The sequence below is a fragment of the Carcharhinus amblyrhynchos genome, chromosome 21, assembly GCF_965287045.1.
Source record: "Carcharhinus amblyrhynchos chromosome 21, sCarAmb.v2.hapA, whole genome shotgun sequence".
NCBI classification, from domain to species: domain Eukaryota; kingdom Metazoa; phylum Chordata; class Chondrichthyes; order Carcharhiniformes; family Carcharhinidae; genus Carcharhinus; species Carcharhinus amblyrhynchos.
Window position 1 is genome coordinate 50494822 of NC_137344.1, and position 14050 is coordinate 50508871.

The window sequence follows — 14050 nt, forward strand, 5'->3', positions numbered from 1 at the left end:
GGAGACGGTAGTGACTTTTAAGGGTTGATCTAACAAAAACATGAATAGAATGGAAATGGAGGGATATTGGCCCTGGAAGATTATGGCTTTTAGTTCAGTCAGGCAGCATGGTCAGTGCGGGCTTGGAGAGCCGAAGGGCCTGTTTCTGTGCTGTAATTTTTTTGTTCCTCTAGGTGCTCCAGTTTCCTCCCGCAGTCCAAAGATGTCCATGTTAGGTGGATTGGCCATGGTAAATGTGTAGGGTTATGGGGATAGGGCTCAAGTCAATGCAGACTTGATGGGCCGAATGTCCTCTTTCTGCACTATTGGGATTCTACTTGTAATGTAGAAAAATGGTAACTAATTTACACATAACTAGTTCCCACAAACAACAATATTATATGAACAAACAATCTGTAATCATGATTGAGAGATACTGACCAAGGCATTGGGGTTAACTGCCTGGTCCTCTTCAAAATAGGACCATGGAGTTTTTTTACATTCACCTGAGTAGGCAGCTGGGGCCTTGGTTTAATGTCTTAACATTCTCCCTCAATATTACATCGGAGTATCAGCCTAGACTTGCACAGAACGCAAAGATAATTAAAAACTTGGAAAATAACGATTGTGCAGAGTCAGTGGGGATTTATGAAAGGATGTTACCTGTAGCATAAATAAAGGAGAACCAATGGATTTGATTTGATTCATTATTGTCACGTACTGTTTATTGCACACTACACAGCATACTGTTCATAGAGAAGGAAAGAAGAGAATGCAGAATGTAGCGTTAGGCATAGCTAGGAGTGGGTGTGTTGTATTTGGATTTTCAGTAGGCTTTTGGTAAAGCTCAATAGGGGACATTAAACAAAATTGGAGTACATGGGATTGGGAACTTCCTAACTCACAGACCACAATCAGTAAGGATAGGCAGCGCCTCCTTCACAATCATCCTCAACACTGGTGCCCCACAAGCCTGTGTTCTCCGCCTCCTACTATGCTTCTTATACCTATGACTGTGTGGCCAAATTCCCTTCCAATTTTCACGTTTGCTGATGACACCACTGTAGTGTGTTGGATCTCAAACAATGACCAGAGTACAGGAATGAGAGAGAATCTGGTGAACTAGTGCAGCAACAATAATCTCCTCCTCAATATCAGCAAAATGAAGGAGATTGTCATTGACTTCAGGAAGCATAAAGGAGAACATGCCCCTGTCTATAATCATGGGGACGGAATAGAAAGGGTCAAGAGCTTCAAGTTTTTTCATCTACAACCTGTCCTGGTCTTCCCCCATGCTGACACTATAGATAAGAAAGCCCACCTACACATCTACCTTCTCAGAAGATTAAGGAAGTTTGGCATGTCAGCTCCGACTCACCAACATTTACAGATGCACTATAGAAAGCATTCTTTCTGCTTGTATCACAGCTTGGTATGGCTCCTGCTCTGCCCAAGACCACAAGGAATTGCATGAATGTAGCCCAATCCATCACGCGAACCAGCCTCCCATCCATTGACTCTGACTCTGTTTACACGCCCTACTGCCTTGGCAAAGTAGCCAGCATAATTAAGGATCCCATGCACCCAGGATATTCTTTCTCTCACCTTCCTTTGGGGAAGAAGATACAAAAGTCTGAGGTCACGTACTAACCGACTCAAGGATGGCTTCTTCCCTGCTGCTGTCAGACTTTTGAATGGACTTACGTTGCATTAAGTTGATACACACACACACAGCTAGAGTAACACTACGTTTTGCATTCTCTCGTTTCCTTCTCCAATGAATGGTATGTTTTGTCTGTACAGGGTGCAAGAAACAATACTTTTCACTATGTTAATACATGTGACAATAAATCAAATCAAAAACAGTAGGAATAAATGGGTCATTCTTGGGATGGCAGGCTGTTACTCACAGGCTACAATACAGGTTAGTTCTGCGGCCACAGCTGTTCACAATTTATAGAAATGATTTGGGTGTGGAGATCAAGTGTAATATTTCCAAATTTGCTAATACAACCACATTTCTACCTAGTTTTAAGGAGGATACAAAGAAGCATCAAGGCAGTTTGAACAGGCTAAGTGAATGGGCAAGAACATGGTAGATGGAATGTAATCTGTGAAATTATCCACTTTGATAGAGGGAAAAAATAAAGTCGGGTTATTTCTTAAATGGTGACACGTTGGGAATTGTTGATGTCCAAAGGACCTGGTGTTCTTGTTTTGAATCATTAAAAGCTAGTATGCATGTGCAGTAAGCAATTCAGAAGGCAAATGGTATGCTGGCTTTTATTGCAAGAGGATTTGAGTGCAGGTGTACTGCAATTGTATAGCACCTTTAGTGAGACTCCACCTGAAGTATTTTGTATAGTTTTGGTTTCCTCATTCAAAAGAAGGATACACTTGCCATGGACAGAGTGCAAGAGGTTCACTAGACTAATCTCTAGGATGGCAGGATTGTCTTGAGGAGAAATTGAGGAAACTGGGCTGGTATTTTCTAGCGCTGTAGAGGTGTGGATAGAATGTTCCCTCTGGCTAACGAGTCGAGAGCAGCAAGAACTCTCACACCATGTTAAAGTCCAACAGGTTTATTTGGAGCACAAGCTTTTGGAGTTTCAGGTAAGTGAAGAGTTGTATTCACAAACGGCATATACAGACACAAACTCAATTTACAAGATAATGTTGGAATGCGAGTCTTTACAGGTAATCAAGTCTTAAAGGTATAGACAACATACGGCAGATGGAGTTTAATACGGAAAAGTGTGAGGTGATTCACTTTGGTAAGAATAACAGGAGTACAGAATATAGGGCTAATGGAAGGACTCTTAGTAGTGTGGACGAGCAGAGGGACCTCGTGGTACATGTGCATAGCTCCCTGAAAGTTGGTACCCAGGTTGATTGATAAGGTTGTTAAGAAGGTGTATGGTGTGTTGGTTTTTATTGGTAGAGGGATTGAATTTCGGAACCGTGAGGTTATGTTACAACTGTACAAAACTCTGGTGCGGCCGCACTTGGAGTATTGTGTACAGTTCTGGTCGCCGCATTATAGGAAAGATGTGGAGGCATTGGAAAGGGTGCAGAGGAGGTTTACCAGGATGTTGCCTGGTATGGTGGGGAGGTCTTATGAGGAAAGGCTGAGGGACTTGAGGTTATTTTCATCGGAGAGAAGAAGGTTACGAGGTGACCTGATTTGAGGCATACAAGATGATCAATGGATTGGATAGGGTGGACAGTGAGAGCCTTTTACCTCGGATGGTGATGGCTAACACAAGGGGACATAGCTTTAAATTAAGGGGTGGTAATTATAGAACATAGAACATTACAGCGCAGAACAGGCCCTTCGGCCCACGATGTTGCGCCGACCAGTTAAAAAAACAATGACCCACTAACCTAAACCAATCCCTTTTCGTCCATAAACCTATCCACGGATCTCTTAAACGCCCCCAAACTAGGCGCATTTACAACCGCAGCAGGCAGGGCATTCCAATCCCTCACCACCCTCTGGGTAAAGAACCTACCCCTGACATCCGTCCTATAACTACCCCCCCTTAATTTAAAGCCATGCCCCCTCGTGCTAGCTTTCTCCACCCGAGGAAAAAGGCTATCACTGTCCACCTTATCTAAACCTTTAATCGTCTTATATGTTTCAATAAGATCCCCTCTTAGCCTCTTATAGGACGGATGTCAGAGGTAGGTTCTTTACTCAGAGGATAGTAAGGTCGTGGAATCCCCTGCCTGCAGCAGTTGTGAACTTGCCAACTTTAAGGGTGTTTAAATGGTCAGTGGATAGGCATATGGATAGCATTGGAATAGTTTAGGTTAGAGGGTCATTAGATTGGTTCCACTGGTCGGCGCAACAGTTCTGTGCTCTAACATGAGTGGAGAGAGGATTAAGCACAGGTTAAAGAGATGTGTGTTGTCTCCGGCCAGAAGAGTTAGTGAGATTTTGTAAGCCCAGGCAAGTCATGGGGTTACAGATAGTGTGACATGAACTCAAAATCTCGGTTGAGGCTGTTTTCACGTGTACGGAACTTGGCTATCAGTTTCCGCTGTGTTGTCATGTGTCATGAAGGCCAAGTTGGAGAACGCTTACCCAAAGATCAGAGGCTGGAAGCCCGTGACTGCTGAAGTGTTCCCCAACTTGACACTCCTGCCTGGTGATTGTTGAGTGGTGTTCATTCATCCGTTGTGGTAGCATCTCCGTGGTCTTTCCAATGTACCAATGAGTCTAGAACCAGAGGGCACAGTCTCACAGTAGGACCTGAGGTGAGGAGGAATTTGTTCACTCCGAGGGTGGTGAATCTTTGGAATCCTTTTCCATCACGGGGCTGTGGAGGCTCAATCATTGGGCATGTTCAAAACAGAGATAGATTTCTGGATACTGGTGATATCATAGGATATGGAGATAGTCAGAAAAGTGCCATTGGGACAGATGATCAGCCAGGGTCTAATTAAATCGTGGAACAGGCTTGATGGCCTGAGTGGCCTATTCCTATGTTCCTGCTTCAGGAACTGGGGTATAGGGGAGATTTGATGCCTTGTGCTGTAGGTACAGGAGTGATGGAACATGGCAGGGGTTGGTAGAACATGGAGCAAAATTTTAACTCGTCCAAACCCACTCACTTCCACAGTTAAAATTGGGATATGCTTTTTCTACCTTCAGACTTGCCTAATTAAGTGGTCTTGTGGCTGACAATCTTGGATCCTCCCTAAACTTTTGAGTTCATTCCAAAATTCTGCTTCCCGTAGTTTAACTTGTACCAACTCCTGTGTGCTCATTACCCCAGTGGGCACGGGCCTATCAGACAACACCTTGATTTTAATTTTCTCATCCTAATCTTCAGTTTTCTCCACGAGCTCAGCCCTTTAGTCGTCTGTAATTTCAATTAATTTTAGTATACATTTCTCCTATTCCAGAGTCCTGGTCTTCCCTGATTTTCTTTCCTCATCGTTGACTCTGTTTTCAGCTACCCAGGCCCATAGCTGGGCTGAGGATGAACTTGCTTCTGTTCTCTTTGCAGGCGACAAGGATGTCTTTATCTGCATGCCAACAGGAGCAGGGAAATCTCTGTGTTACCAGTTACCAGCTGTACTTGCTGAGGGTGTCACCATCGTGATCTCTCCATTGATTGCTCTTATTCAGGTGAGTTTAGGACTCGATGTTTTCCACCTTGTTCCACTACGGGATGAGGTCCTGTTCAGTGTGAACCATATTAATCTGACACACAAGCCTGATATGTCCTCCCCTTCCCAGAAATCCCAGACATTGCATTATTGTAGACCCACTGTAGATTTAAAAATGTACTGTTTGATGTCTGAGAATGGTACCCTGCAGGCTACACAGTGTTTGATGCCTGCCCATGATTGGGGGAAGGTCAGAGAGTCTGGATGATTATCAAGCACCCACAATATCTATACCGCTGGGTTTCTGAGTAAATCCCACCTGCCAGGTTTCAGCCATTACTCCCCACCTACTTCAGCACCACTATCCACTGACAAAGTGTACCTGATTTTATTTTGCCCAGGTTAATCACCCTGGGGAGTGGGGCTGGTAGAAGTGAGTCTTGCTGGGAAATTTGAAGGTGAAACTTGTTTTCAGACAGGATTCCTACTCATCCCTGTGTGAATAAAAAGCAGAATATTGTGGAACTGCATCAGCAGGGAAGGATGCAGGTGCTTGTGATAAGACAATTTTTGGGTATCAACTACTGAAAGTGAAATTTACCTTTCTTATTTGACTGTAAATTCGTGTTTAATCTGCATTAGTTTTGATTTGTGTTAATGTAAAAGCTTGGCAGCTCTTCTTGGTCAGACTTGGCCTTTCCTGAGATTCGGGCTGGATTGCCACTCTCCCTCCCTATCCCTGTAACCTTGTGTATTTTCCATGGCTAATTCCCCCTAAGGTGAAGCACCCAGAGGAGACCTGTGCAGACACGAAGAATGTGCAAACTCCACACAGTGACCTGAGGCTGGAAGTGAATCCAGTCCCTGGTGCTGCAAGATAGCAGTGATACCACTGTGCTGTGCCTGAGGCAGTCTTGACAATGCAATTTTTCAGAGTTCCTTTTCAACAGACCAGCTAACAACAGCCTACTTTGCAGTTTGGCCACTTCTGGTAAACGTCCACCTGTTTAACATGTCCAAGCTATTCACACAACTTTCCACACCAGTTTGCTGAGTATATCATAGAGTTCCTGTCTCTCTTTCTGACAAACAGAAATTGTCCTCTTCCTGAGAGTGATTCATTTCTTCTCAAAAGTTCTCTGTGCCTCTATCTTTATCTGCTTTGTCTTTGTGTCTGCACCTGTCTTCACCCTCCACCTCCTCTGCTGATAGCTCTTCTTTGTGTCTGCAGCTCTGCTTTGTTAACTGAACACAAGGCTTTCATACCTGATGTCCTTTGTGTTGCTATTGTTTCCAGGTCAAGGGTCACCAGATCAGATGGACTAGTACTTGCAATGCAAGGAAATTATAATTGATACAAACTCTTGAAGAGTCCTTGTCAGAATGTCTTTAAAACAGTTACAGCTTCACAGACATTTTAAAGAAATTACAAATTTTCCCTAGTGCATTCTTCTGGGTCAAAGGTCTTCAAGTGTGTACAGCATTTATTGTCCACAGGATTACCCTGCAAGGATATGTTCAATGTCTGTGGTTTGGTTGTGGGGGGTGTGGAGAATGATCCTGCAGGGTGCACAGTGTTTAATGTACCCAGAGAGAGAATTAGCCTGCAGGGTATAACATGTTTAATGTATTGCCAGGATCCCAGATCACAACCCCAAGTCAGACTAGATCTCAACAAGTTTTCTATTTTTGACATTAATGTGAGTACAGGATGCTTTGCTCCAGGAACTCTTTTATCAAAATCATCTCTACTCATCACACACTTTAAATATAACTCAAAGCAGTTTAATTTTAACAATTGCCAATAGTTAAGAATGAAAGGAAATCACTAATTTCTAAGTTTCTGTTCCAAATAAGCAAATAGCCTCTTAGACTTGGGTTAAGAGCCTTGAAGCTTTCAGAGAGGTTTTGATTTTCAGAGCAGCTTGCAGACTTCTAACTTTAAACAGCCTGAGTCAGAAACTGAACAGTAAGAAGTCTCAACACCAGATTAAAATCCAACAGGTTTATTTGGTAGCACGAGCTTTCAGAGCACTGTCCCTTCACTGGGTGAGTGAGTTGTGTTCACAAACAGGGCATATATAGACACAAACTCAATTACAAGGTAATGATTGGAATGCAAGTCTTTACAATCAAGTCTTTACAGGCGCAGACAATGCGAGTGGAGAGAGGGTTAAGCACAGGTTAAAGAGATGTGTATTGTCTCCAGCCAGGACAGTTAGTGAGATTTTGCAAGCCCAGGCAAGTCATGGGGGTTACAGATAGTGTGACATGAACTCAAGATCCCGGTTGAGGTTGCTGTTGTGTGCAGAACTTGGCTATCAGTCTCTGCTCAGTGATTCTCCATTGTCATGTGTCGTGAAGGCCGCCTTGGAGAATGCTTACCGGAAAATCAGAGGCTGAATACTTTCAACTGCTGAAGTGATCCCCGAAAGGAAGGGAACTCATGCTTGCCTGGTGATTTTTGAGCAGTATCCATTCATCCATTGTCGTAGTGTCTGCATGGTCTCGCCAATGTACCATGCCTGAAACTGAACAGAAAGCTATTTCTCTCTTTGCTACATACTTAGCTCCTCCCATTAACCGTATTATTACATAACACCATACACTTAAATCCACCTTCTGTTCTTTTAAATTAAAATCCCCAGGGGAAATCTGCATTTGTAAGCAAGAGTCCATTACATAAGAACATAAGAACATAAGAAATAGGAGCAGGAGTAGGCCATCTAGCCCTTCGAGCCTGCCCCGCCATTCAATAAGATCATGGCTGATCTGTCGTGGCTCAGTTCCACATTCCCGCCCTCTCCCCATTAGCTCTCTCAAGTAAACATTACATGGCTAATGTGAGTAATTATCTTGCTTTTCCAATTCTGGCTGTATTCTCTCCAGGCATACTGGCTACCTGTAGAAAAAAGCTGAATGTTTAACATTCTACAGAAACGTAAAATATATCAATAGCACAGTATCTAGATAGTGGATTATCCTACAGGGCGTAGTGTTTAATGTCTGGGAGCACCCTGCTGGCTCTATTCTGTTTAATGTGTCAATGATGTGGTTTTAATATCTCTTCCTTCCTTAGGACCAGATTGAGCATATGCGTTTACTGAAGATCCGAGCATGTTCCCTTAATTCCAAGCTAACGCTCCAGGAACGGAAAGCTGTCTTATCTGACTTGAACTGTAAAAAGCCCAGCATCAAACTGCTCTACATCACTCCTGAGATGGCAGCTTCCAACACCATGCACCCTATCATCGACTCCCTCCTGGCCCGACATCTGCTGTCATACCTGGTCATCGATGAGGCACATTGTGTGTCACAGTGGGGACATGACTTTCGACCCGATTACCTCAAACTGGGATCGTTACGCGCCAAGGCTTCCAGTATCCCCTGTGTGGCTCTAACTGCTACAGCCCCTAAGCAAGTACAGGATGACATTGTGACTGTTCTTCAGCTGAAGGAGCCTATCTCAGTCTTCAAGAGCCCTTGCTTCAGAGCTAATCTGTTCTATGATATTCTTTTCAAAGAGATCCTGAATCAACCTTACACCAATCTGAAGGCATTCTGTGAAAAGGCTTTGGGACAGAAGGACTCAGCAGGGGTTTGTAGGAGCCCTCATTTTTTCATTAATGTGCTGATTCTTAGTGTGTAGTTCCACAGGCACCTTTCCTCTTTTTCCCAGCCAAACAACTGTCCTTCACATCTGAGATTAAGCAGCAGATGTTGAAGTTACAATCGCAATTACAAGTAAAGAAACTCAAGATGTCTCGGAGTTGTGAATGAGAAAAACAAAATTGTCCTGAGCAACTGCTGTCCAAAAAAGATAAGAGCAGTGGTTATCCAAAATTGTTGAATCCAGAAGGTTGTAGATGACTTCTTCATTCGTCCTGATACCATTTCCTTTTACCTTGAACCATTATCCCTTTTGTCGTTTAATCCCTTCTATCTTCTAACTTATCATTGACTTTTTTGTTCTGGCCCCCAAAACTTCTGAAGAAAAGACAGAAATGTTGGAAATACTGAGCAGGTCTGGCAGCATCTTTGGAGAGAGAAATTGAGTTAATGTTTCAGGTCTGTGACGATTCATCAGATTTGGGAAAAGTTAGAAGTATAATAGGTTTTAAATGAGAAGGGTGGGAAGAAGAGATTAAAAGACTAAAGAGTTGGTTATGCAGGACCAAGGAGAGTAGTGATGATCCCAGAAAGATCAACAAGAGGAGGCAATGGCTGAGTGCTATTATCGTTAGACTGTTAATCCAAAAAACTCAAGCTGATATTCTAGGGACCAGGGATCGAATCATGCCATGGCAGATGGTGGAATTTGAATTCGATACAGAATATCTAGAATTAAGAATCTACTTTATTACCATGAAATCATTGTCAATTGTCAGAAAAACCCATAATACCACTCAGCCACTAATGTCCCTTCAGGGAAGGAAATCTGCCATCCTTATCTGGTCTGGCCTACATTTGACTCCAGAGCCACAGCAGTGTGGTTGACTCTCAACTGCCCTCCAAGGAGGCAACTAGGGATGGGCAATAAATGCTGGCCAGCCAGCGATATGTCCCAGGAATGAATAAAAAAAAAACAAGTTGGAGAATGATAGGTGATGGCCCAGGTCATGTTTGTGAACTGAATGGGAATGTTCCCTAAGTGTCTTTCCATGGTGGAGAAGACCATTTGGTGAGCAGAAAATACAGTCTCATAAATTGAAAGGAATACACAAATTGTGATTTTATATAGAAGGAATATTTAGGTAGTGGTGAAAAGGGGAAAATGTAAAAGGTCAGGTGTTGCATGCATTTCCTTTGCTTGCATGGATAGGTGCAGTGGGAAGGAAAGAAATGTGGAGGAGTGGGCCAGGATATTATGAAGATTTCCTTAGAATTCTGAAAGAGGAGGGGAAGATGTGTTTGGAAGCTTCACGTTGGTACTGACAAATGACAGAGGATGATTTGTTGAATATGGGGTGGAAGGTGAGGACAAGGAGAACCACATTGGTTTTGAGAAGGGAGAGAAGTTGGGAAGGGGGCTGCTGTGTCTGTGTGTAATTGGTAGGAAAACACATAACTGAAGCTCTATTATTGGAGGCTGCATAATTTAAACAGCAACAGATGTGGAGAAAATGGCAGATGGGAGTGAAATCCTTATAGGAAATAGTGTGAAGAAATGTAGCCAAATTAATGTGAGATACTCTTTCGGGGAGTGACTGCAGACTTGATGGGCCGAATGGCCTGTTCCTGCATGTAAGGATGCTATCATTCTAGTTTATCAGATAACGAGGTGAGGGAGATGGTCCAAGACTGGAACAAGGCGAGGGCTAATGGAAGGACTCTTAGTAGTGGTTACAAGCAGAGAGATCTTGGTGTACATGTGCGTAGCTCCCTGAAAATTGGCACCCAGGTTGATAAGGTTGTTAAGAAGGCGTACGGTGTGTTAGCTTTTATCGGTAGAGGGATTGAATTTCGGAGCTGTGAGGTCATGTTACAACTGTACAAAACTGGTGCGGCCGCACTTGGAGTATTGTGTACAGTTCTGGTTACGGCATTATAAGAAAGATGTGGAGGCATTGGAAAGGGTGCAGAGGAGGTTTACCAGGATGTTGCCTAATATGGTGGGAAGGTCTTATGAGGAAAGGCTGAGGGACTTGAGGTTATTTTCATTGGAGAGAAGAAGATTACAAGGTGACCTGATTGAGGCATACAAGGTGATCAGAGGATTGGATAGGGTGGACAGTGAGAGCCTTTTTCCTCGGATGGTGATGGCTAACACGAGGGGACATAGCTTTAAATTAAGGGGTGGTAGTTATAGGACGGATGTCAGAGGTAGATTCTTTACTCAGAGGGTAGTAAGGGTGTGGAATGCCCTGCCTGCAGCAGTTGTGGACTCGCCAACTTTAAGGACGTTCAAATGGTCAGTAGATAGGCATATGGATAACATTGGAATAGTTTAGGTTAGAGGGTCATTAGATTGGTTCCACTGGTCGGTGCAACATCGAGGGCCAAATGGCCTGTACTGCGCTGTAATGTCCTATGTTCTAAGGAATATTCCTCATTTTTCCCCCTAAATGACAAGCATTGCAAGAGTCCATAAAGGTAGCCAGAGCAGTACCTTTTGTTTGGAGGATGTGAATGGAGTTGAAGGAGAAGCTATTCTGTGGAGAACATGTTCATCCATGCAGAAGAGGATGGTGGTGGATGAAACTTAGTTTGGTGGTCTCCATTTGAGGTAGAAGCAGAGAGCCCTGGGACAGTCCTGGTGAGGATGTAGGTATGGAGAAATTGAACATCCATGGTCAGGAAATTGGAAACTGTTAAGATGATGGAGGGCATCAAAAAAATTACTAATATAGTTAGGAAGAGACAGGACAAATTGTAGAATGGTTATAGCTCAGAAGGAAGCCATTGGCCTGCCATGTAATGGTCCTTTGAAGGAGCAATTCATCCAGTGCCACTCCTTTCCGTTTAGAACATAGAAAAACTACAGCACAAACAGGCCCTTCAGCTCACAAGTTGCGCTGAACATATCCCTACCTACTGGGCTTATCTATAACCCTTACTAAGTTCCATGTACTTATCCAAAAGTCTCTTAAAAGACCCTATCGAATCCGCCTCCATCACCACCGCCGGCAGCCGATTCCATGCACCCAGCACCCTCTGAGTGAAAAACTTACCCTTGACATCTCCTCTGTACCTACTTCCCAGCATCTTAAATCTGTGTCCTCTTGTGGCAACCATTTCAGTCCTGGGAAAAAGCCTCCGAGAATCCACCCGATCTATACCTCTCAACATCTTATACACCTCTATCAGGTTGCCTCTTATCCTTCATCTTTCTAAGCTCTCAACGTAGCCTCATAAGGCATGCCACCTAATCCAGGCAACATCCATGTAAATCTCCTCTGCACCTTTCGATGGCTTCCACATCCTTCCTGTAATGAGGCGACCAGAACTGAGCATAGTCCTCTAAGTGGGGTGTGACCGGGGTCTTATACAGCTGCAGCATTAAAATTTCCCTGTAACTTTGTGGTTTTTTTCTTTTTCAAACAATAATCCAATTCTCTTTTGAAAACTTTCAGATCAGAACCACTTGCATGAAAAAATGCTCATGTGTTTACTCCTCCTTTTGCCAATTATCTTAAATCCATGCCTACTCGCTGTCAATCTTTCTATCAATGGCAGTTTCTCCAATCTATTCTGTCCCGACCCCTCATGATCTTGAATACCTCTATCAAATCTCCTTTTAGCCTTCTCTAAGGAAAACAGTCCCAACTTCTCCAATCTTCCTACATAATTGAAGTAGAAAGTAAAAATAGAGTTGAGATAGGAAGAGATCTGTTCAGTGAGACAGGAGCAGGTGAAACAATAGGTCCACCAGGGCAGACCTGTTTGTGGATCTTGGGAAAAGGGTAGAGTTCAGGTTTGGAGGCTGTGGAGCATAGATCTCTAGAGGAAGTGAGATAGTGACAGTCCTGGATACAATGTCTTGATGTTCAATGGTGTGGCTCTGGTCCATGGAGACAGGAGGAAGTGTGGCATTCAGCCTTTGCAAGGAGAGGTTGGTATTCCAAACAGCAGCAGTGCTACCCTTGCTAGTAAGTTTGATGACAGTGTCGCGGTTGGATCTGAGAGAATAGACTTCAAAAAGTTCAGAAGGTGGCAGATTGGAGTGAGGGGAACAGAGAAATAAAAAGATCGAGGGAGGGGTTGCAGGGACAATATTGGAGATAGGGAGAAGGCTTTTGGCAAATGAAGTTGAAACAAAATTCCTTAAGGTGGAAACATAAGGAGCTGAAGCCGAGTCTTTTGCAAAGGACAGGTTAGTCCAAATCTGAGAGGGGAAGGTCAGAGGGAATTGTGAAAACACAGCAAGAGATAAGGGCTGAATGGTCTGTTTCTGTTCCAATGTTTCTATGTTACTGTGTTCCGAAGTAAGTCTTAATAGAGCAGTTGACTGACAGTAAATTGTTCTGTTCATGCAGCGATTTGATGGCTGTGGCATAGTTTACTGTCGGACTAGGGACTCGTGTCAAGCGGTGGCAGAGGAACTGACACACAGAGGAGTGGAAGCCAAGGCTTATCATGCAGGTAAGGAGCACAGCTGAAAGCAGTAGGATTTAGTGCCAGGAGTCATCTTGAAAATTGATGATCATATTTCTACCTGTTGTGATTGTAGGATTAATTTATCTATGTTACTAACTGGTTACTGGTCAAATGAAGGATTCATTCCCAGAGTTGCAGCGTATTAATTAACTTGACATTTTAATAACATGTCGACACTGAACAGTAGATGATATTATTGATGTGTGGTGTTCTATTTAAAATCATTTTGATTGGAAGCTCAGTGAACAATTTTGATGCACAAAATTCTGATGGTCAGAAGTTATTGAATTTTACAACTCTCAGAAGATTTCTGTCTAGGTTAATATAAGAATCCCATCCAACACTTCAGGGCACAGCTGTCACACTTTATGCTGCTTGACCTGCCTGCAGTATGTCACATGATTGGTTGACGACACCTTTTCCCCCCAGTGGCTGTGCAGCTAACCTGCAATGGCTTCTCTTCCTGCTCCGGAATTGTTACCTCTGGTGTCCTTCAAGGATCTATCCTCGGCCCTGTCCCATTTCTTATCTGCATGCAGCACCTTGGTAACATCTGCAAATGTCATTTCTCCAGCAATGCTGACAACACTAAGCTCTACTTCACTACCACCTCAGTTTCCCTCTGCACTCTTGAGTTGTCAAACTGCTTGCCTGATAATCAGTATTGGATGAATAGATGTTCTCTGACTAAATACTGGAATGACCCAAAGCCATTGATTTTGATTGCCACCACAAATTCTCTTCCTTGGCACCAACTTGATCCTCCCTGAGGCTGAACCAGACTGTTTGCAAACTTGGTGTGATTGCCAGATGAGCTTCCAATTGCTTATCCTGTCATCACTAAGACCTCCTGTTT

General features: G+C 43.5%; 1 protein-coding gene across 4 annotated transcripts in view; it reads left to right on the forward strand.

The window, feature by feature from the left end:
* Positions 1–14050, forward strand: part of recql5 (RecQ helicase-like 5) — a 113485-nt gene that overhangs the window by 13091 nt on the left and 86344 nt on the right. For 3 of the 4 annotated variants that reach the window (XM_080209149.1, XM_080209152.1, XM_080209151.1), the window contains 3 exons: positions 4995–5116; positions 8177–8695; positions 13074–13179. In XM_080209149.1, coding sequence (XP_080065275.1) covers positions 4995–5116; positions 8177–8695; positions 13074–13179 — 747 coding nt within the window. The remainder of the gene's footprint in view (positions 1–4994; positions 5117–8176; positions 8696–13073; positions 13180–14050) is intronic. The other variant, XM_080209153.1, reaches the window with a different exon arrangement.